Here is a 27,088-nt window from a genome sequence, read left to right on the forward strand (position 1 = left end):
GTTTGTTTGGTCCAGAATTTCAGTGTATTAGGAAACAGCCACACAGAACTTTCATCTGAGAAAATCACATTGTCCCACTTAAAATTTCTATACTGTAAGCACCAGTTCAACCTTCGCTCCTTTTGTTCAGGTTTCATGATCGGGGATAAAAATCCTCGACTTTTCTGCCCACCCATTGCATGCAGCTCAGTTGCAATTGTCTCCTTACAGACAGTCCCACAGTCCCTCTATCAATCATATCCAGCCTTAAGTTTTCTAAACTCCTTCGTTTGTTTTTAGAAACAAGAATACTAAGCCGCCTCCTGTCACCGACAGTCAATTTTCTGGGCCTACCTGCACCTCCCTGGTGCTCAATGCCATATCTATTTGCAACATTTTTCAAAACACGATAAACAGTGGACAAAGGGATGCCTGTTCTACTTGAAATCACTTTAGCTGATCTGATGTCCTTGTTATAATACTCTAAAATCAACTTCCTCTTCTCTTAATCATCCAAACAGAGGATCACTGAAAATGTCGTCTGCTAGCAAGTAAACAAAGGGGATAACTCTTCACAAACTAATGAAAAAGGATTAACGGAGTTGTCTCTCTTGAATGAAACCAAGCGCTTCATAGCTGGTCATGGTTGTTTATACTAGAAATCCAATTAAACATATTCCTAAAATTCTCAATATTTTCTGGTCATACTATACAATAAATAGGGGATTAAAAAAAGAGACTAAAATATCCTAGTCTAATAGGTGTACATTTTGTAACATTGCAGGGAGGGCTGAGCAGTTGGGGCAATAATGTGGTTCAGACACTGTGAGACATACTAGCGTACGGCGTAACGATGGCCTTACTGAGTGTTTTGGTTGTCCTATTGGACTAAAACAGGGCTGTATATTAAGCCTCATTCTATTTACTACTTCATCAATTGTAGAGGAGTACAATTACTCCCTGATTTACATCAACTGTTTCTTCTGATGATGTTACTTTTATGTGTGATCCAGTAAGTGGGTTACAAGCGCAACTTAATATTCTACATAACTACTGTTGAACATGGAAGTTAAATGCCAACCTTTCGGAAACAAAAACAAAGTGGATTATCGTAATGAACTTTTTGAAGTTGTTTCATCATATCGGTACCTTGGACTGTTGATGACTCCATCATTAGAATTAACAACAGAAGTAACACATTTGGCGTTAAACGGGGGAAAATGGCATTATATTAATGAATGTTTTCAATTTGGTTTTGACATAATGAAGAGTCTTCTCAGAACATTTTCCCAGACATATGCTTAAAAATAAAAACCCATTTTGCTTTATGTACCCAAAATATGGGGCTATTAATGAATTCTTTTGTTAAATTGATCTTATACAGTACGTATGAGAGAGTGGTTTATTCCGTTCCTATACTGCCTTTTATTACAATGAACATTTGACTATCCGTCTGGAATCTGAAACAGAATAACATATACTGAAACATTCAGGAATTGCTATAGTACGACATGATGAGTACATGCTTGCATGAACACTTGCTTCAGTTTGCATTCTTCCTTTTCAGCCATGTTACTTTGACATAAAGGCAGAACATAGTATATCCAAGTAAAGTTGAGTCCAAGGTTCAAGGATGCCCTATATAATTTATTATCTGGATTTCAACATAAGCCACAAATTCACAAGGCTTATAGTGAGTGAGTGAGTTTAGTTTTACGCCGCACTCAGCAATGCTTTAAATGAAGTGTCTGTGTGTTCAAGGGTGTCGAGTTTCGTCAAACTGGCATTTGCTCTCTCTTTCCTTTTCTAACTAAGATAACCCGTGAATATTCGGGTTGATCTTCAGTAACCCATGCTTGCCAACTAACTGGATCGGTTGGTCAGACTCGCTTACTTATTCATGTCATCGTATCCCAATTGCGTTGATCGATGTTCATGCTGTTGGTCATTGGATTGCCTGGTACAGACTCGATTATTTACACACCGCCGCCATATAGCTGGAATATTGCTGAGTGCGGCGTAAAGTTAAACTCCCTCACTCACTCTAACTAACATACACATACCCACGTGTGGCACACTCATCCAGTCAAGAATTATACGCTCCGAAATGCTTCCTGACATGAAAGAAAATGTAGTCTTCCACCACCTTCACAAAATAGTCGTTCCTGAAATATACATGAATAAAATGACAGCACTTTTGTCGGAGCTAAAGCCACGTACAAACAATAGAACAATTTTATTCTAATGACATGTACCTTATTACCTTCAGTGACATACCTTGGACGTCCACTCTGTAGTACAGCATCCGGAAGTACCAAATTTCTTTTGGTTATATCATAGTCTGAAAACAGTATGACTATGCATGAAGAGTGTATATTCATGGTAGTACATGCTGGAACTCTACCTGGTAATTATGTACGAAACACTCAATCTTTATTAATCACTTGTTTCTTATTACTGACACCAACCATCATCATGAACAACACGTTTATTTTAAATTTCATTGTATCCTATCATTACCTTGGACCTCTTGTCCTGATCACTAATTTCGATTCCATCGCCTGCATAAGTATGGCATACCCCTGAAATGAAAATCATTCTAGCATTGTTACATACTCTCTTTACAAATTTACGCACACAATATTGAACAATATGAACATATCGGCATTAGTAAGGGGTTGGCTTAGACAAATTGTACTTTGGAACAGATGTAGAGGCATACAATGTAACAACTGTGATACATATTTATCGACACAATGCCAACAAATAGCAGCGTTCGAAACACCTGCCTGCCCTACCGCCCGGGACGGGATATTTTCAACACGGACTGTCACATTCTCAAATTCACCTGCCCCACGGTCGGGTTAAAATTTAGACATGTATATGAAGATAGTCATCATATATCAGTATTAATTCACTCGTAAAAATAAATTGATGATAAACTACGTCGCTTGTATTATTTGCGGGCAGGTAAGTTTTGGTCAGGGCTGGCAAGTTTTACATCTAACCAGCCCTGTGGTCTGGCTGTAATTTTTGAGAGTTGCAAATAGTCATAGTCATTTCTGACAAAAAGTTATGAAGTCACAGTACAGTGATACTTACATCGGCGTTGAGGTGGGACATTGCTCTGCTCCTCTCAAGTTTCTTTCCTTTAAAGAAGAGCAGATGCCGCTCATACTCATTCGGTACTTCTGATGTTGTTTCTGTCGGATAATTGTACAACCGTGGAACATCTTCTTCAATTACTTTTTCCACCTGAAGGTTCGAAAAGAAAACCTTGTTGCAAAGGTTATCCAGTGTGCATAAATACTAGTACTAGTACAATACTAAAGAAGAAAAAGTGATTAACATCAGAATCAACATCCAATCATTCCATCCATGTACATCCCCTAATTAGTAACTTACAGTTATGCCAGTATATATTTAAGCTGATGAAGTAGGTGAATATATTTCCATATTCATACCACGTTCCGGAATTGAGATCGCTCCACAGTCTTCAGCTCCTCCAGATCATCAGCAAGTATAGTCACCTGCTGATCACCGAACTCAGTCATGTCCACTACGGGAACCGCTAATTGTATTAAAGAAACATATTCATTAAAACAGTATGCTATCTCCATGGAATCTCTCAAACTTTAACCCCCCCCCCTCACACACATAGACACACCATTACTTTCTCTCGTTCTCTCAAACACACACACATACACACACACACACTTCCCTCTCTCCCTCAATTTACCCTTTTCTGGAAAAAATGATATACCCACGCAAAGCTGTTCTTCTCGCTGTCGCCTTTTCCGCACATCCTTCGCTGAAATAGTAGTGAATTAGAATTAGTTCCTCGTACATCCAATGCTGCACAAGCTCACAGAGGTGTAACAGTTCATTGGTTATAAATTATGCCTAAAACACAGTCATAATAGTTAAGTGTTAGTAACAGGCACTTTGAAAATGCTTTGGCAGCTTTCGTTTATAATTGTCACAAGTAAACGGTAGCATACCGTTTCAGCTGAACCTAAGGAGACTGCTTCCAAATGAAACAGAAACGTGTTTTATTTATGCACAAACACAAGAACACTGTATTCTTTTACAAAACATTCCATATTTTTTATATGCTCATCCATGCTCTAACCTCTTACAGTTACCGATATGTCATTGATTAGATTCATGTACCCGTGAATGGATCTTCGCTGACGTATGTCCAGGTGGTCTTGTCCGTTTCAACGGCAGCGGTTGGTCAGCACACCATGAATCGGAAAATCTTTTCTGATATAGAAACATAACATACGTATTTCTGTGGCCGTATATCATTACCACAATTATTACTTACAACTCATTATGGTAGGAATTAAATTACGTCAGTTTCACATTCACTTATGAAGCCCGAAAATGTGCACATGAATACAACATACACAGTGATCGGAATCAGGCGCGCATCAAGTCAATTCTTTCGTGCAAACCCGATAGGTCGCACAGCTTTATAGGTAGATAGTTTTGAGGGCTTGCCCAACTTTCATGGGGATCTTTAGCAAAAATCATGTGTAAGCCCGGAGTTTCTTTTAATGGTAGCTGCGCCCCTAGAAATATCCTCATCGCCAAGTTGTGGACATAAAGTGGTCTATTGACTTCGAAATAGCTAGATATTTCTCATGTTGGTATATTTGCTCAGGTGTAAAGACCATGCCATGTGGAACCATGTAGATGTATGACATTGATTCATGTAGTCAATGAGCCTTTATTCATAACTGGGTATATATGTATCTATTTAGTTACCGTTTCAGTTCTTTTCAATGGCCATATTTAGTTCCGCTGTTACATACACCTGTATCAATCTGGATTGTCAATCTTTCGATATAGCACTTTGTTATTAGAGCCACGTTTCTCATTCTGAATATAATACATGCAACTCTTGCTAAACGTATTTCCACACTTCATGAAATGGAAAACTATGTACTTCAATCTAGGACACATATTATGTCTTACCGCCGGAACTTGCTCTCGCAGTCCGTATCTTCTTGGTACGTCATGTGTGGTATTCTGAAATGGAAACCGTTTTCGTGCAAGCATGTGTAAATAAATACCTGTTCTATCAGAACGTGTATCTATCTATCTATGTTCTATCAACGTCACAATCTTACTGAATACCCAAATAGACGTACCTTCGGTTGCATATCCTTCCCTGCATTCAAAATTTCTTCAGCAATGAAAGAACGGCAACTGCTCGGGTCAACCTGCAAAAATGTCATGATTGCTTTTTTTAGACATACATATATATCATGCTGTCTGTCCGTCAAAAGTAAAATACGCCGTATATTGAACAGAAACAGATAATTGAACTACGGAAATGGGCAATACAAAGTAGTTGATATGGGCGAATACCATAATGGTCACGTCTACACCTGACGCATCCACCAATTTTTACTGCGGTACTCTTTTATGAACACGTGACCCTGTTCGCGTGCGTGGCTGTTCACGGTTGAAGCCACCAATTCCAATATCACAATGTAACACTACACAGAGCTGTTTTGACACGAAATGTCCTGCAAAATGCATCGACACCAGCTGACCTTAGTCCCATCAGCTCTTGAAAGAAATCTTCGTGCCTTGAGAAGTCAACCCCAGAATGTTCAGCAGCTGGGTGCCATGTTGGTACAGCAATTGCGCAGGTTGCTTAAAGCTAGGTTCATGTGTGTTAGGCAGTCGATGACACAACGTTGCCTTCCTGTTGTACCCCAGGCGCACCTTAATGCCTAATCCTGTTTAAGTGTACGCTCATTACGTCCGTAAAATAGCCACATGTGAAGTTTGTGCTTTTTGTTCAGAACATTAGAGACAGAACACAAACGTCAAAAAGGGCATACCTTTTTGTCCTTCCTGCATTCGTTCCAAGCATACTGAAATAGGTAAACGATGCTCAGTGTGACCCTTACATTAGTAAGTATACTTTCATTTATGTACAAAATTAAATATTTTCTGAATAGGTGTTGAATAAGTAAAAGTGAAATATGCAGCCATTAATTCAGTAAAACGCTTACAAAACCCTTTTCAACACATCACTGTACTCACTATGCACACGTAAACCCCACAGCTGGTAGTGTCCTTCTGTGTTGTGTACCCATGACCGACTTCTACGTTGAAGTGTGTTGGGTCAATGGCATCATCCGGTACATTCTGAAGTCTGTATCCCATGTACTCCCTTCATAGAAACATACCAAAGCAATGAGAGTAGAACCCGACAGATAACTCAACAATGAATAGACATAGACTAGGAGGCGTGAAGGTAGTTACCCTCTGTATGTGTGCGTGCGTGCAAGTTTAATGTCCTCGTAGGTGTCAGAACAGGGCATGTACTAAGTCAACAATCATACCTTGTGAGGTTGACCACCTCTTCATCAAATGTCCGGTTCATGGGGTCATAGAAACGCATTTGTTTGGTTTGTACATCCAAAACATGAGTGAGAAGAATAAGTGTTATACTATTATATGTCAATACACCTGGCGTTCCCCTTTCCCACTGAATAATACATTTGCTCCAAAAATACAATATAAGGCTGCTGAAACGCCAAAAACACATCACTATTGGCGATAACCACAGATTACGACAAGTTACATTTAGTCATGACATCTGGATCAGACTCGGTGACAGGAAATCACAAAAGTTTAAACACTGCTCAAAATTCAACACGCGTCCCAGACACATATAGCTTATAAGTCACCACTCTTACTGTCTTAGGGGCGGTGGGGTAGTCTAGTGGTTAAAGCGTTGGCTCGTCACGCCGAAGACCCGGGTTCGAATCCCCACATGGGTACAATGAGTGAAGCCCATTTCTGGTGTCCCCCGCCGTGATATTGCTGGAATATTGCTAAAAGCGGCGTAAAACCCAAACTCAGTCAGTCAGTCTTACTGTCTTAAATACCCAGGAAATACCAATTACCAACAATGTCCAATGGCTGCCCTGTCTATGAATCGGTATAAACACTTTTCTGCGTCTGAGAGTTTTTCCTGAATATAACGAATATTGTCTGTTACATTTGGAACAATATTCGTTCTGAGGTGCCATCTTCATAATGCAGTAGTATTGTGCAACATAGCAGTTACATAGTGAACGAATCGTCATATTGTGGCATTACACAACAAACAAACAAACAAATTATAATGCGATCAACAATGAATTTGTTATATTCGTAGGAAATAATTCAATTCCATAATTAGTCATTGCCGACGTTTATCAACTGTTGCAGTGTTTATTATCTCACAGGTATGTACTGTACTCAATATCAATTCATCACCTTTTGTAGAAGTGCCACTCTGTGACTCCTTCCCGACTTGAAATTTCGCCATCCCTCAATAACCTGAGTTGATAAAACTACATTATTTTCCTTACACTGAAGCAAATAACACGAAAAAAAAGAACATGTTATGTATTCAAGGACGAATATTGTTTACCGTATGTCATTGTATACATAAACACAACATTCAGTCATATTGTATATTCTTTGAACAAACGAGTCGACATCTTGTATTGTTGTTATTTCTAAATTGCCTTGTAGGTTAAAAATCCTTCCACCCACCTCTCGTCCTTGACACAGCACATACAGGAAGGCATTTATTATCTGCAAAAGAAACGTATTTACTATTATTGTTACTTGGGGTTTTTTCTTTTATCAGCGTGTAATAAACTGCTTACACTGTCTTTTACACATACCTGATCATTGACCCAGCCAACCATCCATCTCATCTCTTTCTCTATTTTGTCTCTCATTTGGTCTTCGGTTTCTTTCGGAAGCCTTGGTGCTATCGTCAGGATATCCAGTTTTGAAACTCTATAGGGACCTATGGACACGACTATGTCGTCCAGTAGACTGTTATCATTGCAGATATCTTGAAACTGAAAATAATTACATCAAAGCTATTATGAAAATAACGGTATAGCTGCATCAGGCAAGGTTAGGTCCCCAATATATTCTGTACTTCACATTATGTACTTTTAAGTCACAAGTGTACCGCACTGTAACCATTAAATCATTACATCATCTCTACGATGCGATACATTGAATCACCCTCACCACATCAAGTTTAGTTGATGTTGAATCTGCTGAATTTGCTTGTTCTTGGATACACTCCAGTTGCCCTAAAATGACAATATGACGAATTGTTAGAGTACTTGCTTGCTAAAATGAGATATACGTCAAACGTTTGTATATTTTTACACAGGTATATCCATTCCGTGGTATGCAATTGGTGCACCACGCCCTTTTGTATGAAACATGAACCGAACACTATTCAGGACACTAACGGACAATTGTATGAGTTCTGGGTAATGCTCCGCGACCTGCATTATTGCTGAAAACGATGTTACTTATTTCAAACTGCTGAGTACCACTGTATGAGTTAGTGAGCAATCTGTACTTTGCAATATCTCTTTAAGAGTAATCAGCGTATTTCACCGCAATTCCTGCATAACCGGACAACAACTGACCACGGCTATCCGAGAAAACAGTACCATTAGGTGTTAAAGACGAACAAGTGGTGCTGGTTCAAGAAAATATTTCACATTGTATGAACAGTATTATCGCAGTTTGCCGTACGACACGAATGCAATGCCCCGCTCCCAAATGTGCCGTCCATATTTCAAGCTATTACTATAGTGACGCTTTGCATAGAGACCCCCCATGATGTAGGGTACCTATGTAGCCTTGAAGAGGGGTTAGGGAGTGACTTGTATTACTTTATTAGATGGCCAAATGGTTGAGGAAGACAATAATGTTATTTCCAACCCGTATTTTCAAGTATTTCCATACAAAAAATGCCCCGCTCCCAAATGTGCCGTCCATATTTCAAGCTTTTTCTATAGTGACGTTTTGCATAGAGACCCCCCTTGATGTAGGGTACCTATGTACCCTTGAAGAGTGGGTAGCCAGTGACTTGTATTACTTGATTAGATGGCCAAATGGTTGAGGAAGACAATAATGTTATTTCCAACCCGTATTTTCAAGTATTTCCATACAAAAAATACCCCGCTCCCAAATGTGCCGTCCATATTTCAAGCTATTTCTATAGTGACGCTTTGCATAGAGACCCCCCTTGATGTAGGGTACCTATGTAGCCTTGAAGAGGGGTTAGGGAGTGACTTGTATTACTTGATTAGATCTGTAAATTAGAAGAACAAGGGTGATCAAGAAGGTTTGGGGAAGTATATTTGAACTGAGAACTACTGCCAGTACCAGCTCCACTTACTCGCGAACACACACATGTACACACATGGTGTATTATTGTACTAATTTGTTCTTTCAGCAATCATTAGTTAAGTATGTATTTGTTACCTTTCTAAACTGCTTCGCTAACATGTTTATAGCTCGCCTAATTTCTGTCTGTCACACTGAATATATTGCCGTCCATATTTCAAGCAATTTCTATAGTGACGCTTTGCATAGAGACCCCCCTTGATGTAAGGTACATATGTACCCTTGAAGAGTGGGTAGGGAGTGACTTGTATTACTTGATTAGATGGCCAAATGGTTGAGGAAGACAATAATGTTATTTCCAACCCGTATTTTCAAGTATTTCCATCCCAAAAATGCCCCGCTCCCAAATGTGCCGTCCATATTTCAAGCTATTTCTATAGTGAAGCTTTGCATAGAGACCCCCCATGATGTAGGGTACCTATGTAGCCTTGAAGAGGGGGTAGCCAGTGACTTGTATTACTTGATTAGATGGCCAAATGGTTGAGGAAGACAATAATGTTATTTCCAACCTGTATTTTCAAGTATTTCCATACAAAAAATGCCCCGCTCCCAAATGTGCCGTCCATATTTCAAGCTATTTCTTTCGTTACGCTTTGCATAGAGACCCCCCTTGATGTAGGGTACCTATGTAGCCTTGAAGAGGGGTTAGGGAGTGACTTGTATTACTTGATTAGATCTGTAAATTAGAAGAACAAGGGTGATCAAGAAGGTTTGGGGAAGTATATTTGAACTGAGAACTACTGCCAGTACCAGCTCCACTTACTCGCGAACACACATATGTACACAGAAGCACTGCGCACATAGGCGTCGCGGTAAGGGCTAGCCGGGAAGGGGGAGTTAGGGGGGTGAATGGTTGAATTATTAATCTCATAAAACAATAGTGTTGTGTTGTATCAGTCCAGTATAACTGCCGCTTGTTTTTATATTGTGGAAAACATTGGTCATCCAAACATAATATTTCCACTGTCCTATAGACCACTGATTTTTAACAGAAGAAATTATAACTCACGTGTAAATTGCTTATTGAGAATACATGTATAGTAGAGCAATAAAGTAAATTCAAAAGCAAACACACATATGATACTGACAAACTGTAAAGTGAAGGAATTGTACTTAAATATAATTGGAGAGATGGTATTCTTTACATTAGAACCAAAATATAAGAATAAGCAGGTGAGATGTACCAGGATATAGTGACAAAAAGATGTAACATGAGAACAGATATTTATGAACAAACAAAAAATATGAACAAACAAAAAATAATATAACCTTAGGAATGCTAACAATATTATTCTACCTTCTGCAAGGTTAAGACTTTCATATGATTCCTTTTTTCCATCAACTGTAAGAATGTGGAATAATATTTCTGATACCGAAAGAAATCGACCTTCATTACAAAGTTTCAAGTCGTACTTAAAGTGCGAGCAACCTGTAGCTCCATCATATTACTCGTTTGGAATTAGAAACTTAAATATTATACACACAAAGTTGAGATATATGACTAGTCAGCTAAATTATGATCTGTATCGTTTCAACATGAAAGATTCTGCTTCTTGTTACTGTGGCAATACTTGTGAAAATGTACATCACTTCCTATTAGAATGTAGACTGTACAACATTCAAAGGGAAATATTAATGTTAAATTTAAAAAGTATTGTAAATCGAGACTCTCCAATCACATTGTCATTGATGTTATTTGGAAGTCCTGATATGACCATTCAACAGAATGAATACGTTTTAAAGGTGTGCAAACTTTTATTCATCAATCAAAACGTTTTGTGTGATCACATGAGTTGTATCCCTTCCTCTACTTAACTTTCCTATCTCTTCTCTCTATTCTTTCCTAATATGTATATAATTGAAAATGTATGTATGTAAATATTAGGAGCGGGTATTTTAAGTTGGATTACTTGTCCCCAATCCCCTTCACATTTGTGAATAAAATATGTTTAAATCAAATCAACAGATATAATATATGTGAATAAGCATAATAATAAGATTAACATGGAGTTCTATACTTTGGGAAGAACCTGTGCAAGTCCAGGTCTCTCGACCCCAGTCTATATAAGATAACGGACAGTCTCGCCGCAACACAACTGTTTCTGAATGGGGGTCTAAACAATAACACTGCGATGTGTGTCAGGTCATTGACTCTTCTGAGTGGCACATGTGCCGTTCATTGCATGAGCCTTCCCTATATGGGTTATCTGAGAGGGTGTATAATAGCGACGACCGAGAGAGAGACCGTTAGGGATATTGAGGGAATGGCTGAGCGCGGATAGGAACGGATTTTTTCACGGGCGCATTTTCTGGCAATTTCTTCATATTTAAGGTAATGTTTTCATGTCATATTTAACACATGACTTTATTGGATGCCTCTGTTGTATAAAAAAGATATTATATTATGCATTATTTCACTGTGAGATGCTACATGTACATAACTAGGCATAGGTGCAAAGTACACAGAGATAGCTAATAATAACAGCTTTGACTACATCTGATAGCCATAGGGACTAAGTTAGTATTACATTATCCATTATTTCTTTGTAGATGCTACATATACATAAGTAGGCATAAGGACATAGATAATAATAACAGCTTTGACTACATCTGGTAGGCATAGGGCCTAAGTTAGTATTACATTATCCATTATTTCTTTGTAGATGCTACATATACATAAGTAGGCATAAGGACATAGATAATAATAACAGCTTTGACTACATCTGGTAGGCATAGGGCCTAAGTTAGTATTACAGTATCCATTATTTCTCTGTAAATGCTACATATACATAAGTAGACATAGGTATATTAAAACGCGAGTTTTGGGGAATCAGCTCGCTTGGCAAGACGTCTGCCCATACCAACCCACACACAACACAATACCTGAGTAAATAAACAAGGAGTTTATTACACAGCAGTCACTGAACGATTTTACATAATCAGTCAATAATAGCATAGTTTACAATTAATTATTAGAACATGTTCACAATACAATCAGATATCAAAGTACATAAACACCACATGTAGATTCGTTATACACGACACATACTACATTAATCGCGATACATATTCCAATGTACACAACAATAGTTCAGTACACTACACATCACCCCAGTGGGGGTTCATACAATCGACATTCTGTAACGGTCCCAAACAGCATAGTGTTCACAACGTATAACAACAGTTAAAATATCCGACACACTCTATACATTCTATAATAGTGTAGTGTCAATCAGTATTAAATAAACAATCCTAAACTGTAATACCGAAGATATGAGACACACACTAAGGGATGCCTCGTTCCACATAAACCTGAAGGTACTGCCAGGGTTGTAACTTATAGTTAAGGTATTTACAATAGATTAAAGTTAACCTAGAATAACAATGGTATATATGTCAAAGTAGAAGAAAGTAAAGTTTCTTACCTGAGTAAATAAACAAGGAGTTTATTACACAGCAGTCACTGAACGATTTGTGACTGTGTGTTGTCCCTGTTTTATACCTATTCCAGTTATCATAGATAATCTCATTTACTGATACACTGACGATAAAGTTGTTGTTGTGAACTTCAGTTGCTATATCTAAATCCTATTGCCTAACTCGACTGACGATACGGTGCCAACTGCGCACTTAAGCTACTCTATCTTGTCCGGATTATATGATAATTTTCATAAACGTATTGAAGACATTGGTGTTGATGGGTGAAGTTCACAGTGAATTTGATTAGTTTATTGCTATCAGCAGACCCGGACCAGATACTGGTTTCGGATGTCCGTTATCAATGTGACCCTTGGCAGCTTGAAGATTGTGAACCGTGGTCAGTTAATCTGTACATGTCCAGTTTTCAATAATATATACTGTCATAAATATTGGTAAAACTTTGTCTAGTTTTACCGTGTTAATAGGTACATAGTTCATACATAATAATTACAGGTTTGACTACATCTGATAGCCATAGGGCCTAACTCAGTATTACATTATCCATTATTTCTTTGTAGATGCTACATATACATAAGTAGGCATAAGGACATAGATAATAATTACAGGTTTGACTACATCTGGTCGGCATACGGCCAAAGTAAGTATTACAGTATCCATTATTTCTTTGTAGATGCTACATATACATAAGTAGGCATAGGTACAGAGCACATAGATAATAATTACAGGTTTGACTACATCTGGTAGCCATAGGGCCTAACTCAGTATTACATTATCCATTATTTTTCTGTAGATGCTACACATACATAATTAGGAATAAGTACATAGATAATAATTACAGGTTTGACTACATCTGGTAGCCATAGGAACTAAGTTAGTATTATATTATCCAGTATTTCTCTGTAGATGCTACATATACATAACTAGGCATAGGTATATAGATAATAATTACAGGTATGACTACATCTGGTAGGCATAGGGCCTAAGTTAGTATTACAGTATCCATTATTTGTCTGTAGATGCTACATATATATAGGTAGTCATCGGTACATTGTGTTGTTTTGTATTGTATATGAAATAGGGCTTGTGCAGGTTGGACTGCATCTGGTAACAGGCTTAGGTGTAATTTTACTTTAACCACTGAATATCTTACCTATGTAATGTGTATTTCATATAGTTTGGATATAACGTGTAGTACAGAACTAAAATATAACATCTGATCCGTTCACTTATCAAGTTTCGTATTTCGAATAACAACTTTAAAGTGAACATGTACAGACATAATGAGGATGCCCCACGTATGAACTATTTGTGTTCATTCTGTGATGCCGCAGAAACAGAAACTGAGAATCACGTATTCTTCCGATGTGTCAAATATCAGCGGTACAGAGACAGTTACTTCAAACAATTACAAAATGTCTACAAAGGCCCACTCACTCTGCCGTCAATTTTACAATCCAAAAACCCACAAGTTATATACTGCACAGCACTATTTTGACATTATGTTTTTAAAGTAAGAGCCCAATACTAATTATGACCACTGTTTCACGAAACTGCCAAAGTTGTGACTGTATTATAGGCCATGAGGCCGACATTACGAATAAACTTGTCTGTCTGTCAGATATAACGTGTAGTAGTATCATTGTTTGTTAGTATCAAGTGCATAGTACTGTGATTTGGGCTATCTTATAGTGTTAAATTACCAAACCTAAACTCTACATTTATTACACATGTAATGTAGTTGTAGTCAGATAGACCTATTTCCATGAAGAGATTTATACACTAGAATGGCATGGAAAGAACATCATAATAGTAACTACTAGCCACTTCAGCCTCTGATCCTGTGTCTCTGTGCCAGTGCAGAGTGTTGTGTCAGTGAGTAACATGCAGTTGTGAAAACAAAGTGTTTAAAATTCAAGTATAGACAATCATTAAAACATCTACTTTGATTGATAGCTGATGTACTTGACACTGAAGTGAACTTAAACAATGAAATAAACTTCACAAAAGAAAAGAGCTTTAATATTACTTTAATTACAACTGCTTCAATAGCTTATGTAGCTTGGCAAGAAAGATTGGATGATTCATAAATGAGTGAAAATCACTGACCCATACATATGAAAGTCATGCAATAAATAGGTATTAGTGATTGTTTTTTCCAGAAATATACAAATGACAGTATTTTAACCTGTTAAGTAAAACAGCTAAATGATAAAACATGATCACTATGTACAGACACAAACTCTTCCACATAAGCATGCAGTGTGGCATTTAGTGGTGGTTAGACTGGGTTAATATGCAGAGGTATGCAATGAGAATAAAGTAGAAAACATAACTGAGATTCTATTGTTTCACAGAGTAAGAAATTCAATGCCATCTACCTTAACAGTTCATATAATCGTCCTAGTAAGTGTATGAAACCCACACAAATGCCTTGCATAACTTCCATTGAAAGCAGTTTTCGATTCTGTGTTTTGTGAGGGTATGTTTTATAAGTAATGGACAGGAAATGTTACAGGGACAACTTTTAGCTTACTTCGAAACATATATTAAACTGTCTAATGATGTGTATGTTTACAAGGTGGCATTTCAGTTTTCTTTGACTGCAAATCAGGTGTAAAAGTGTGTAAAATTGCAAGTTTTGGTAGAGCGATCATGGATTCATATTTGAAGAAGGTAGAAAACATAATATTTCAGCAATAAATAGGTTTTAGGTTGTAGGTAATAGGTGAAGACACTAAAATGTGTTTCACCTAATGTTTGAATGTTCAGTTTATGATAGTTTAAGATCTGACTTATTACCTATATATATTCTTCAATAGGACAACTCATGTATACTTCCATTCATTGTGACCCGTGAAGATCCGGGGTAGAATAGGTCTTCAGCAACCCATGTGCTTGCCATAAAAAGGCGACTATCTTGTCGTAAGAGGCGACTAACGGGATCGGGTGGTCAGTTTCGCTGACTTGGTTGACACATGTCATCGGTTCCAAATTGCGCAGATCGATGCTCATGCTGTTGATCACTGGATTGTCTGGTCCAGACTCGATTATTTACAGACCCCCGCCATATAGCTGGAATATTGCTGAGTGCGGCGTAAAACTCAACTCACTCACTCACTCCATTCATTGTACTGGGCCAGTGCTCAATGTTTGTTTACATATGTCTCAGGATGTACAAGTATTAGAGGCCGGTAAACTGAATGAATTGGCACTTTCTCACTGTTTCTCAGGCCTCATATATACTAAAATCATCTTATCTATACAAGAAAGCCATCGAATAAACTCACGTGTTAATTATTACATTAAAATAATGCCTTAAAATGAACAAACTGCAAGGGAAAAGCTGCTCATATCCACGGGCGGCCATTTGCAATCACAAAGGGAGGTAATTCATGTAATTTCCCCTGCACTTTGTACAGAAGTAAAAACGAAAAATAGAGTTGTCTGTCCCTGATATGATCATTGATCAATTTCGTATATCAGCCCATACCCATACCCTAACCCCTAACCCTGACCCTGACCCTGACCCTGACCCTGACCCTGCAACAGCAGTAGTAGTACTAGCAGTGGCAATAGTAGCAGTAGTAGTAGCAACAACGGTAGTAGTACTAGCAGCGGCAATAGTAGCAGTAACAGTAGCACTAGTAGTAGCAACAGCGGTAGTAGTATTAGCAGCTGCAATAGTAGCAGTAACAGTAGCAACAGCGGTAGTAGTACTAGCAGCGGTAGCAGTAACAGTAGCAGTAGCAGTAGTAGTAGTAACAGAGGTAGTTGCATTAGCAGCGGCAATAGTAGCAGTAACAGTAGCAGTAGTAGTAGCAACAGCGGTAGTAGTACTAGCAGCGGGAATAGTAGCAGTAACAGTAGCAGTAGTAGTAGCAACAGCGGTAGTAATACTAGCAGCGGCAATAGTAACAGTAGCAGTAGTAGTAGCAACAGCGGTAGTAGTACTAGCAGCGGCAATAGTAGCAGTAACAGTAGCAGTAGTAGTAGCAACAGCGGTAGTAGTACTAGCAGCGGCAATAGTAACAGTAGCAGTAGTAGTAGCAACAGCGGTAGTAGTACTAGCAGCGGCAATAGTAACAGTAACAGTAGCAGTAGTAGTAGCAACAGCGGTAGATGTACTAGCAGCGGCAATAGTAACAGTAGCAATAGCAACAGCGGTAGTAGTACTAGCAGCGGCAGTAGTAACAGTAACAGTAGCAGTAGTAGTAGCAACAGCGGTAGTAGTACTAGCAGCGGCAATAGTAGTAGTAACAGTTGCAGTAGTAGTAGCAACAGTGGTAGTAGTATTAGCAGCTGCAATAGTAGCAGTAACAGTAGCAGTAGCAACAGCGGTAGTAGTACTACCAGCGGGAATAGTAGCAGTAACGGTAGCAGTAGTAGTAGCAACAGTAGCTACAGTAGTGTAAGTGTTAGGAGGAGCTGCAGTAGTGTTAGTCAGCAGTAGTGGTAGTGATTGTAGCAGCAGTAGCGGTAGTAATGGTAGCAGAAGTAGTGGTAGTGATAGTAGCAGCAGTAGTGGTGGTGATGGTAGTAGCAGCAGCAGTAGTGGTAGTGATAGTAGCAGCAGCAGTAGTGGTGGTGATAGTAGCTGCAGCAGTAGTGGTGGTGGTGATAGTAGTAGTAGCAGCAGTAGTGGTAGTGATAGTAGCAGCAGCAGTAGTGGGGGTGATAGTAGCTGCAGCAGTAGTGGTGGTGACAGTAGTAGCAGCAGCAGTAGTGGTGGCGATAGTAGTAGTAGCAGTAGTGGTGGTGATAGTAGCTACAGCAGTAGTGGTAGTGATAGTAGTAGTAGCTGCAGTAGAGGTAGTGATAGTAGCAGCATCCTTAGTGGGGATAGTAGTAGCTGAAGCAGTAGTGGTGGTGATAGTAGTAGCAGCAGCAGTAGTGGTAGTGATAGTAGTAGCAGCAGTAGTGGTGGTGGTGATAGTAGTAGCTGCAGCAGTGGTGGTGGTGATAGTAGTAGCTGCAGCAGTAGTGGTGGTGATAGTAGTAGCAGCGGCAGTGGTGGTGGTGATAATAGTAGTAGCAGCAGTGGTGGTGGTGATAGTAGTAGCAGCAACAGTAGTTGTAGAGATAGTAGTAGCAGCAACAGTAGTTGTAGCGATAGTAGTAGTAGCAGGAGTAGTGGTAGTAATGATAGTAGCAGCAGCAGTAGTGGTGGTGATAGTAGTAGCAGCAGTAGTAGTAGTGGTGATGTTATAGTAGCAGCAGCAGTAGGTAGTAGTGATAGTAGTAGTAGCAGTAGTAGTGGTGGTGATAGTAGCAGCATTAGTAGTGGGGATGGTAGTAGCAGCAGCAGTAGTGGTGACGTATAGTAGCAGCAGTAGTAGCAGTAGTGATAGTAGTAGTGATAGTAGTAGTAGCAGTAGTAGTGGTGGGTGATAGTAGTAGCAGCAGTAGTAGTGGTGGTGGTATAGTAGTAGCAGCAGTGGTAGTGGTGGTGTTATAGTAGATAGCAGCAGCAGTAGTGTGTGGTGAGTGATAGTAGTAGCAGCAGCGGTAGTGGTGGTGATGGTAGTATTAGCAGCAGCAGTAGTGGTGGTGATAGTAGTAAGCAGTAGTAGTAGTGGTGATGGTAAGTAGCAGCAGCAGTAGTGGTGGTGATAGTAGTAGCAGCAGCAGTAGTGGTGGTGATAGTAGCAGTGGCAGCAGTGGTCAGGATAGCAGCAGGTGGTGATGGTAGCAGCAGCAGTAGTAGTGGTGGTGATAGTAGCAGCAGCAGTAGTGGTGGTGGTGAGTAGTAGCAGCAGTAGTAGTGGTGGTGATGGTAGTAGTAGCAGCAGCGGTGGTGGTAGTGATTGGTAGTAGTAGCAGCAGTGGTGGTGGTGCTTGTGAAGTATAGTGTAGTGGTGGTGTAGTAGCAGTAGTAGTGGTGGTGAGTAGTAGTAGCAGCGGTAGTAGTGGTGGTAGTAGTAGTAGCAGCAGTAGTGGTAGTGATAGTAGTAGCAGCAGTAGTGGTGGTGATAGTAGTGGCAGCAGCAGTAGTGGTGGTGATAGTAGTAGCAGCAGTAGTGGTAGTGATAGTAGCGGCAGCAGTAGTGGTGGTGATAGTAGCAGCAGCAGTGGTGGTAGTGATAGTAGTAGCAGCAGTGGTGGTGGTTGAGTAGTAGTAGCAGCAGCAGTGGTGGTGATGGTAGCAGCAGTGGTGGTGGTGATGATAGTAGCAGCAGTGGTAGTGGTGATGGTGTAGTAGCGGTGGCGGTGGTGGTGGTGATAGTAGTAGCAGCAGCAGTAGTGGTGGTGATAGATAGTAGCAGCAGCAGTGGTGGTGGTGGTGTGGTAGTAGCAGCAGCAGTGGTGGTGGTGGTGATAGTAGCAGTAGCAGTTATAGTAGTGGTGAGTGGTGAGTAGTAGTAGTAGCAGCAGTAGTGGTATTGGTGGTGATAGTAGTAGCAGCAGCAGTGTGGTGGTGGTGATAGTAGCGGCAGTAGTGGTGGTGATAGTAGTGGCAGCAGTGGTGGTGGTGATGGTAGTGATGGTAGTGGTGGTAGCAGCAGTAGTGGTGGTGGTGATAGTAGTAGCAGCAGCAGTAGTTGTAGTGGTAGTAGTAGCAGCAGTAGTAGTGGTGGTGATAGTAGTAGCAGCAGTAGTAGTGGTGGTGATAGTAGTAGCAGCAGTAGTGGTGGTGATAGTAGTAGTAGCAGCAGTAGTGGTGGTGATAGTAGTAGCTGCAGCAGTAGTGGTGGTGGTGATGTAGTAGCAGCAGCAGTAGTGGTGGTGATAGTAGTAGCAGCAGTAGTGGTGGTGGTGATAGTAGTAGCAGCAGTAGTGGTGGAGGTGATAGTAGTAGTAGCAGTAGTGGTGGTGATAGTAGTAGCAGCAGTAGTGGTGGTGATAGAGTAGTAGCAGTAGCAGTGGTGGTGGTGATAGTAGCAGTGAGTAGTGGGGATGATAGTAGTAGCAGCAGCAGTGGTGGTGGTGATAGTAGTAGCAGCAGTAGTGGTGGTGGTGATAGTAGCAGCAGCAGCAGTAGTGGTGATAGTAGTGATAGTAGTAGCAGCAGCAGTGAGTGGTGGTGATGGTAGTAGTAGTGGTAGTAGTAGTGCAGTGGTAGTGATAAGCAGTAGCAGCAGTAGTGGTGGTGGTGGTGATGAGTAGTAGCAGCAGTAGTAGTGGTGGTGAGTAGTAGCAGCAGTAGTGGTGGTGGTGATAGTAGTAGCAGCAGTAGTGGTGGTGGTGATAGTGTAGTAGCAGTGGTAGTGGTGGTGATAGTAGCAGGTGGCAGCAGTGGTGGTGGTGATAGTAGTAGCAGTAGCAGCAGTGGTGGTGGTGATAGTAGCAGCAGTGTGGTAGTGGTGGTGATAGTAGTAGCAGCAGCAGTAGTGGTGGTGGTGATAGTAGCAGCAGCAGTAGTAGTGGTGGTGATATTAGTAGCAGCAGCAGTAGTGGTGGTGATAGTAGTAGTAGCAGCAGTAGTGGTGGTGAGTGATAGTAGTAGCAGCAGGTAGTGGTGGTGGATAGCAGTAGTAGTGGTGGTGGTGGTGATAGTGAGTGGTGGCATGCAGCAGTAGTAGTGGTGGTGATAGTAGCAGCAGTGGCAGTAGTGGTGATGGTAGTAGCAGCTGTGGTAGTGAGTGGTGATGGTAGCAGCAGCGGTAGTGGTGGTGATAGTAGTGGCAGTAGTGGTGGTAGTGGCAGCAGTAGTAGTGGTGATAGTAGTAGTAGTAGCAGTGGTGGTGGTGGTGAGTAGTAGCAGCAGTAGTGGTGGTGATAGTAGCAGCAGCAGTAGTGGTGGTGATAGTAGTAGCAGCAGTAGTGGTAGTGATAGTAGCAGCAGTAGTGGTAGTGATAGTAGTAGCAGCAGTAGTGGTGGTGATAGTAGTAGCAGCAGTGGTGGTGGTGATAGTAGTAGTAGCCGTAGTAGTGGTAGTGATAGTAGTAGTAGCAGTAGTAGTGGTGATGATAGTAGCTGCAGCAGTAGTGGTATTGACAATAGCAGCAGCAGTATTCGCACCTCTTATTCAGCGAGAGACGCACATGTGTATCGTACTTTTGAAAATTGCACGTGTACTGTACCTATTATTTCAACCAATTTAGTAGTACTGAGCAAATATTAGGCTTTCTTACGAGAGATGCTACCTTTAGTGTCAATCAGAAGAAGTATTTAAAGTGTTTTGATAGCAATTGCTAATCACTATCATAGACTTATACAGCGTTTGGCAAATGAACACATGTCGGCGAGAAAGGGGATAAGATTATATTCTTCAACTTCCTAATAAATAGGTAACAAATATACGAAATTTCAAGGACATACAAAGAATTCAAACACAATAGAATAGTTTGAATTTACTTTTCAGGTATTATTACGTTGTCATGTTTCATATAATGAAACATAATGTATAAACACAAATAATTATACATCCAAGCTCGAATAGATTTGACATAATTTAACTTACTAATTTAAAGCTTACTGAATTGTAATTAGTTATTTTCCACAATCTAAAGTTGATATATTACCTAATCGAATATAAAGTGATAAGTCGCGCCTTTGCATCGAATATATACATGTCAGTGTTATTACAACAATGAAATCTTTTACTACGTTTGTTACAAAATACAGTAAGTTGGTAATTCTTAGACATAGCCAGAAGTGAGTGAGTGAGTTATTACATGTAAACCATACAAAGGTATTTCAATCATTTATGTTCAAGCTGTTGAAAGTTTCATGTTGATTTGAATTGTCAGTTTTCTATGCAATTTACATGAGCATTGTGTAAACATTTGTATTTGATCTCTGTAATTATCAAATCCGATGTAATTATCACGTGTATCATTGACCACAGGCTCTATTGATCCATCGTCAATAAAAGCTGGATAGTATATCAGTTACGGTATCTATCATTCTCTTTCCACAGAGGTTACTCCTGTCATATCTTCCTACGTAACCTCTGTTCTATTACGGCCCTTTCATGGTTCGAGCGTTCAAGACTCGTGATTGGAGGCAATCAGATTTAGTTGTGCAATCAGCGACGTTGTTTCAAAAGTGATCATTCGCAAGGCCTCGGTAATTTCCGTATGCTTCGAGAAAACTAAACTTCTTCCCCTGCGCGATGCGCAAACGTTTCTTCTAGACAGAACTCAGTCATGTTATGGCGGATCAGTGGCGTCTCCATCGCCCTCGTTGACAACGGACAAGCTAGCCATTAAACGTCTTGTGTGTAACATCAACACAAGTCCCCGGCAGATGGGGGATATTTTGGCCCCCATCTTTGCTTGTGTTAGTCAAGTTGAATCTAAGTCGATGTAACACGTGTTCTGATTGGATAGAAAGAAGGGAAATAATTCGTGTTGCGATCTTTTGCCGCTAGGGGATTTTACGAGAACCGGGAAATATGGCCGTATTAGAACAGAGTTTCGTAGGAAGATATGACAAGTAACCTCTGTGGGAAGAAAATGGGTATCTATATACATGCGTATAATCATTCAATCAGATCTCAGTAATGAGATAATCGAACACCTCTTTCGACCATGAAATAACAGTCTCCGGTAGAATGCATGTGTAGTTACGCCCTTTTGAAATGTTTGTCCCGGGACAAGCGTGAAATAAACAGATGCATTATATCATTGGACAACCTGCTTTATGGAGTCACGCCCCTCTTTCTAATGTTTATGCATACAAACACATCTGTAATCTTATGAACCTCGTTTACATTCAGTATAAATATAGGCACACCCATCTTCATAAATATTTCGGGGATTAAACTGCAAGTTTATACATTATAATAATTAGGTATCGTGTCACTTTTTGAATTCTATAATACGTGTACTTTAATTTAGAAATTCATTCGTATCCATGGTATCAAGGTGAAGATTATATTTACATGTAGAGCAAACCATTATGTTTTATGTACTAGTTGTGTGCGTAAAAAATGTATATGGAAATAAATACTGTAATCGTAGTTATTTTCGCGTGGGATTAATTTTCGGCTTTTATCGCAAAAAGATTGTGCGCCAATAATCATACCAAGCGAAATATTCATGGTGAAGTCATGACAAATACTCAAGTAGGAACAACATGTAATTTGTTTATTCTCTCAGATAACAACATCAAAGCAATTATTCCCGGTCCATGTAAATTACGTGATCAAACAATGTCAAGAAGTCCACAGATGTTCGCAGTAGAAATAGCGAGATCGCGCGAAACCTCATCGGTGACAGGTTAAATTGTTCCATGCATAAAAACTACCCGGCTATGCCATAAAAAGCTGTCGCATAAACTTAGTTATGATTATAAATATTTTACATTTATAGAGCACAAGGTGGGGTAGTCTAGTGGTTAAAGCGTTGGCTCGTCACGCCGAAGACCCGGGTTCGAATCTCCACATGGGTACAATGAGTGAAGCCCATTTCTGGTGTCCCTCGCCGTGATATTGCTGGAATATTGCTAAAAGCGGCGTAAAACCAAACTCAGTCAGTCAGTATAGAGCACAACCTGCAATAACAATGACACAAAATTAGAATATATTTCTCTTTATATAACAATAGTTTCAAATACTAACTTTTTAAGATCACTGCATCAGAAATCATCTCGGAATATTATCGGGTACGTTTCAACTAAATCACAGGAAGGGGAACGTGTGCACCGCACAGCTGATTGCTATTTCCGGCGCTGTATCCGAGACTATGACAATGGTAATCTTAATCCCTGCATATAAGACAATTCCTAGCATTTCTAGTACTATCTCTACTCAATGGTTGGATTTCAATCACTTCGTTTACTTATCAAAAACACTAAAATGTGTTTTCGATCTCTGAGATCTATCTACTCCTATTTGTCTTATGTGTATATTTCATAGATCGTTACGATTATGTATGTTTACAATACACAAACTGTTACGTGATAGCTTATTTGATAAAGCCAAAACCCAGCATACCGTCTGGTCAACGGCATAGCCAATAATCAATCTCTATCCAGCTGTTGAGTGACCAAACGTGATCTTCAGAAATTTCGCCCACGCCCCATCACATGTCTCTATCCTCTGTGACAGGTATCTCATGATACGATTGGTCATAGACAACAAACGATCAGCCACTATATTGAATAATTGAGATACAGCACGTTCTATTGGGGAAATTTGATGACGCCCTATCACGTGACTCTTTGTTTTATGTCTATACAAGGAATCTGTATTATACAATTTGTATTTGTATGTTCGTATGATAACGTATGTTTTTGCATTAAATCTAGATGAAACAAAATTGTGAATGTGCTCTATGTTAGTCACAGACTAGTGTAATAGTACTTTCCTTGAAATATTAAGTTTACACTAGAAATGTATCGGCAAAAACGGTAATATCGTAGAAGATTATAAAGTATGTAAATAAATTACAGTATGTCATTGCCATAGATGTTTTGTAAAATTAAACCTCACACAATGATATAAGAGAAAGAATTTGTTTATGTATGTCTCATCTCTTACATACAAAGAATGCATACATATGTTAATAAAAAATAAATGTACAAGCCGCCAAAGGTCTACAAGAGAAACTTGCAATAAAATTACATAAAACGTTGCAATTCATGATATGTATTCACACCTGCTTTCTTTCAACTTGTATCTTTACGGCACAATTAAACAATCAGAGCTTGTTTGTACGACTAGACAGTTTCCTGTCATCCCCGAAACCTGCCAGGGAAATCAGGTGTGAATAGCACTAATTAGCTTCGCAACAGCGAGCCGAGCAATCAGCGAGGGGTTCCAGGTGTTGAGTAGTGAAGTGGCCCTCAGGCTTAATGATTTAAATGTTGTCCAAATTCTTTTTATGCGTTAAAAAACAGTAAATATCTCTGCTTTTGATTGTGTATTGATGAAAGCACTGTGCTAAAAAAAAATTAATTTGGCATCGTTACGGAAAGTGTGAGCGAAGAAATTACAGCCTGATATCTGAACGACATAAGTATATATGAAATGGGTTTGTGCTCATGCATAACGTTATACGCTCGATCTTAGGAATGACTTGCAATAAATGTCACAAAAGGAATTTGTCCTATGACGTCAAACGATGACAGAGGGGCCACACACGTATAAAGATAAGGGGTCATAACTCCGACATGCTTAACCAGTGTTTAAAACTCCCAAAATTCCAAGCCGGACTGGTAACTTTAAAACATTACCAGTCCGGATACAAACTTGCCTGTCCGGTTGTCAACAATAAAAAACTGACTGCCATTTCCTACTCGTGCAAGCTCCATTCACTGTTTGTAGGCATCGCAATGAACTGTATAGCACTAACAGGCAATGCACCGAGGTTAGGTAAACTGAAAAGTCACGTGTTTTACTGGTTATCGTAACATGAACTGTACAATCGTATATAGTTTAACATAATTTTCATAATACCTTAAACACCTCAAACTGACGACATGAGAACATGTCTGATATTATGAAATATTTACAGTTAGGGGTAAAAATGTCTACCAGACCACCAGACAGGCTACTTTTGAAATTTGACCGTCCAAGATGAAAATAGACCGTTCCGGACGGTCGGGCAGGCGGAAATTTATACGCTGGGTTAACACTAGGTCAATGTAACTCAGAGTACTTGGAGAGAATTTGTTGTGGATATGGACGCTATATTTTCGTTATGGTTTGTTCAACATGAACAAAACTACACTAATACAAAGTTCCACAATGTGAGCGGTATGTTTTGGTAGTTGCACAATACATAAGATGACAAAGCACTACATGAGAAAGCACGTAATAGCGATTTGGAAGGCCCTATCTGATATATAATTTAGTTCTTAGATTCCCATATTCTCCTGTTAGTGTAGCTGTATTTTGACTAATTTTGCATCATTATTAATAGAGTACTACATTGGGTTTAATAGGTTGGCCTGTAACCTTCAAGTACCTCACAGGCTGCTTGGATTTGATAAGTCGGCAGGTAACCTTCTAGCACCTCACAGGCAGCTGGGGTTTAATAGCCCCACAGGTAACCTTCAAGCACCTAAAAGGCAGCTGGGGTTGTATAACCCACTAGGTAACCTTCTAGCACCTCACATGCAGCTGGTGTTTAATAGCCCTGCAGGTAACCTTCAAGCACCTCAAAGGCAGCTGGGGTTGTATAAACCACCAGGTAACCCTCTAGCACCTCAAAGGCAGCTGTTGTATAACCCACCAGGTAACCTTCTAGCACCTCACATGCAGCTGGGGTTTAATAGCCCCACAGGTAACCTTCAAGCACCTCAAAGGCAGCTAGGGTTGTACAAACCACCAGGTAACCTTCAAGCACCTCACAGGCAGCTGGGGTTTAATAGCCCCACAGGTAACCTTTTAGCACCTCACAGGCAGCTGGGGTTTAATAGCCCCACAGGTAACCTTCAAGCACCTCACAAGCAGCTGTTGTTGTATAACCCACCAGGTAACCTTCTAGCATCTCACAGGCAATTGTTGTTGTATAACCTGGCAGGTAACCTTCTAGCACCTCACAGGCAGCTGTTGTTATAACCCCGGCAGGTAACCTTCTAGCACCTCACAGGCAGCTGTTGTTGTATAACCCACCAGGTAACCTCTAGCACCTCACAGGCAGTTGTTGTTGTATAACCCGGCAGGTAACCTTCTAGCACCTCACAGGCAGCTGTTGTTATAACCCCGGCAGGTAACCTTCTAGCACCTCACAGGCAGCTGTTGTTGTATAACCCACCAGGTAACCTCTAGCACCTCACAGGCAGCTGTTGTTGTATAACCCACCAGGTAACCTCTAGCACCTCACAGGCAGTTGTTGTTATATAACCTGGCGGGAACCTCTAGCACCTCACAGGCAGCTGTTGTTATATAACCTGGCAGGTAACCTCTAGCACCTCACAGGCAGTTGTTGTTATATAACCCAGCAGGTAACCTTCTAGCACCTCACAGGCAGTTGTTGTTATATAACCCAGCAGGTAACCTTCTAGCACCTCACAGGCAGCTGTTGTTATATAACCCGGCAGGTAACCTTCTAGCATCTCACAGGCAGTTGTTGTTATATAACCCGGCAGGTAACCTTCTAGCACCTCACAGGCAGTTGTTGTTATATAACCCAGCAGGTAACCTTCTAGCACCTCACAGGCAGTTGTTGTTATATAACCCGGCAGGTAACCTTCTAGCATCTCACAGGCAGTTGTTGTTATATAACCCGGCAGGTAACCTTCTAGCACCTCACAGGCAGCTGTTGTTGTATAACCCAGCAGTAACCTTCTAACACCTCACAGGCAGCTGTTGTTATATAACCCAGCAGTAACCTTCTAACACCTCACAGGCAGTTGTTGTTATATAACCCAGCAGGTAACCTTCTAGCACCTCACAGGCAGCTGTTGTTATATAACCCGGCAGTAACCTTCTAACACCTCACAGGCAGCTGTTGTTATATAACCCGGCAGGTAACCTTCTAGCATCTCACAGGCAGTTGATGTTATATAACCCAGCAGGTAACCTTCTAG

At 40.1% G+C, this 27,088-nt stretch overlaps 1 protein-coding gene and 3 long non-coding RNA genes across 4 annotated transcripts; all 4 read right to left on the bottom strand.

The window, feature by feature from the left end:
• Window positions 1-1,392: 1,392 nt before the first annotated feature.
• LOC124262175 lies at window positions 1,393-2,318 on the bottom strand. Its single transcript, XR_006894514.1, has 3 exons — window positions 2,257-2,318; window positions 2,043-2,144; window positions 1,393-1,439 (listed from the first exon to the last, which is right to left on the bottom strand). It is a non-coding gene; the product is annotated as an uncharacterized LOC124262175 (long non-coding RNA).
• A 177-nt stretch (window positions 2,319-2,495) lies between these two features.
• Window positions 2,496-6,157, bottom strand: LOC124262170. The gene is made up of 5 exons (XM_046696626.1): window positions 6,046-6,157; window positions 3,747-3,790; window positions 3,444-3,550; window positions 3,082-3,234; window positions 2,496-2,561 (listed from the first exon to the last, which is right to left on the bottom strand). Exons 1-5 carry the CDS (start codon window positions 6,096-6,098, stop codon window positions 2,496-2,498), a joined length of 423 nt encoding a protein of 140 aa, XP_046552582.1. The 5' UTR covers window positions 6,099-6,157.
• LOC124262176 lies at window positions 4,165-5,222 on the bottom strand. The gene is made up of 3 exons (XR_006894515.1): window positions 5,139-5,222; window positions 4,963-5,016; window positions 4,165-4,245 (listed from the first exon to the last, which is right to left on the bottom strand). It is a non-coding gene; the product is annotated as an uncharacterized LOC124262176 (long non-coding RNA).
• Window positions 6,158-7,431: 1,274 nt separating the features above from the next.
• On the bottom strand, window positions 7,432-8,080 carry LOC124262166. Its single transcript, XR_006894511.1, has 3 exons — window positions 8,047-8,080; window positions 7,686-7,868; window positions 7,432-7,593 (listed from the first exon to the last, which is right to left on the bottom strand). It is a non-coding gene; the product is annotated as an uncharacterized LOC124262166 (long non-coding RNA).
• Between the last annotated feature and the right edge of the window lie 19,008 nt (window positions 8,081-27,088).

This window comes from Haliotis rubra, unplaced genomic scaffold (genome assembly GCF_003918875.1).
Source record: "Haliotis rubra isolate DU_JTF1 unplaced genomic scaffold, ASM391887v1 Scf825, whole genome shotgun sequence".
NCBI classification, from domain to species: domain Eukaryota; kingdom Metazoa; phylum Mollusca; class Gastropoda; order Lepetellida; family Haliotidae; genus Haliotis; species Haliotis rubra.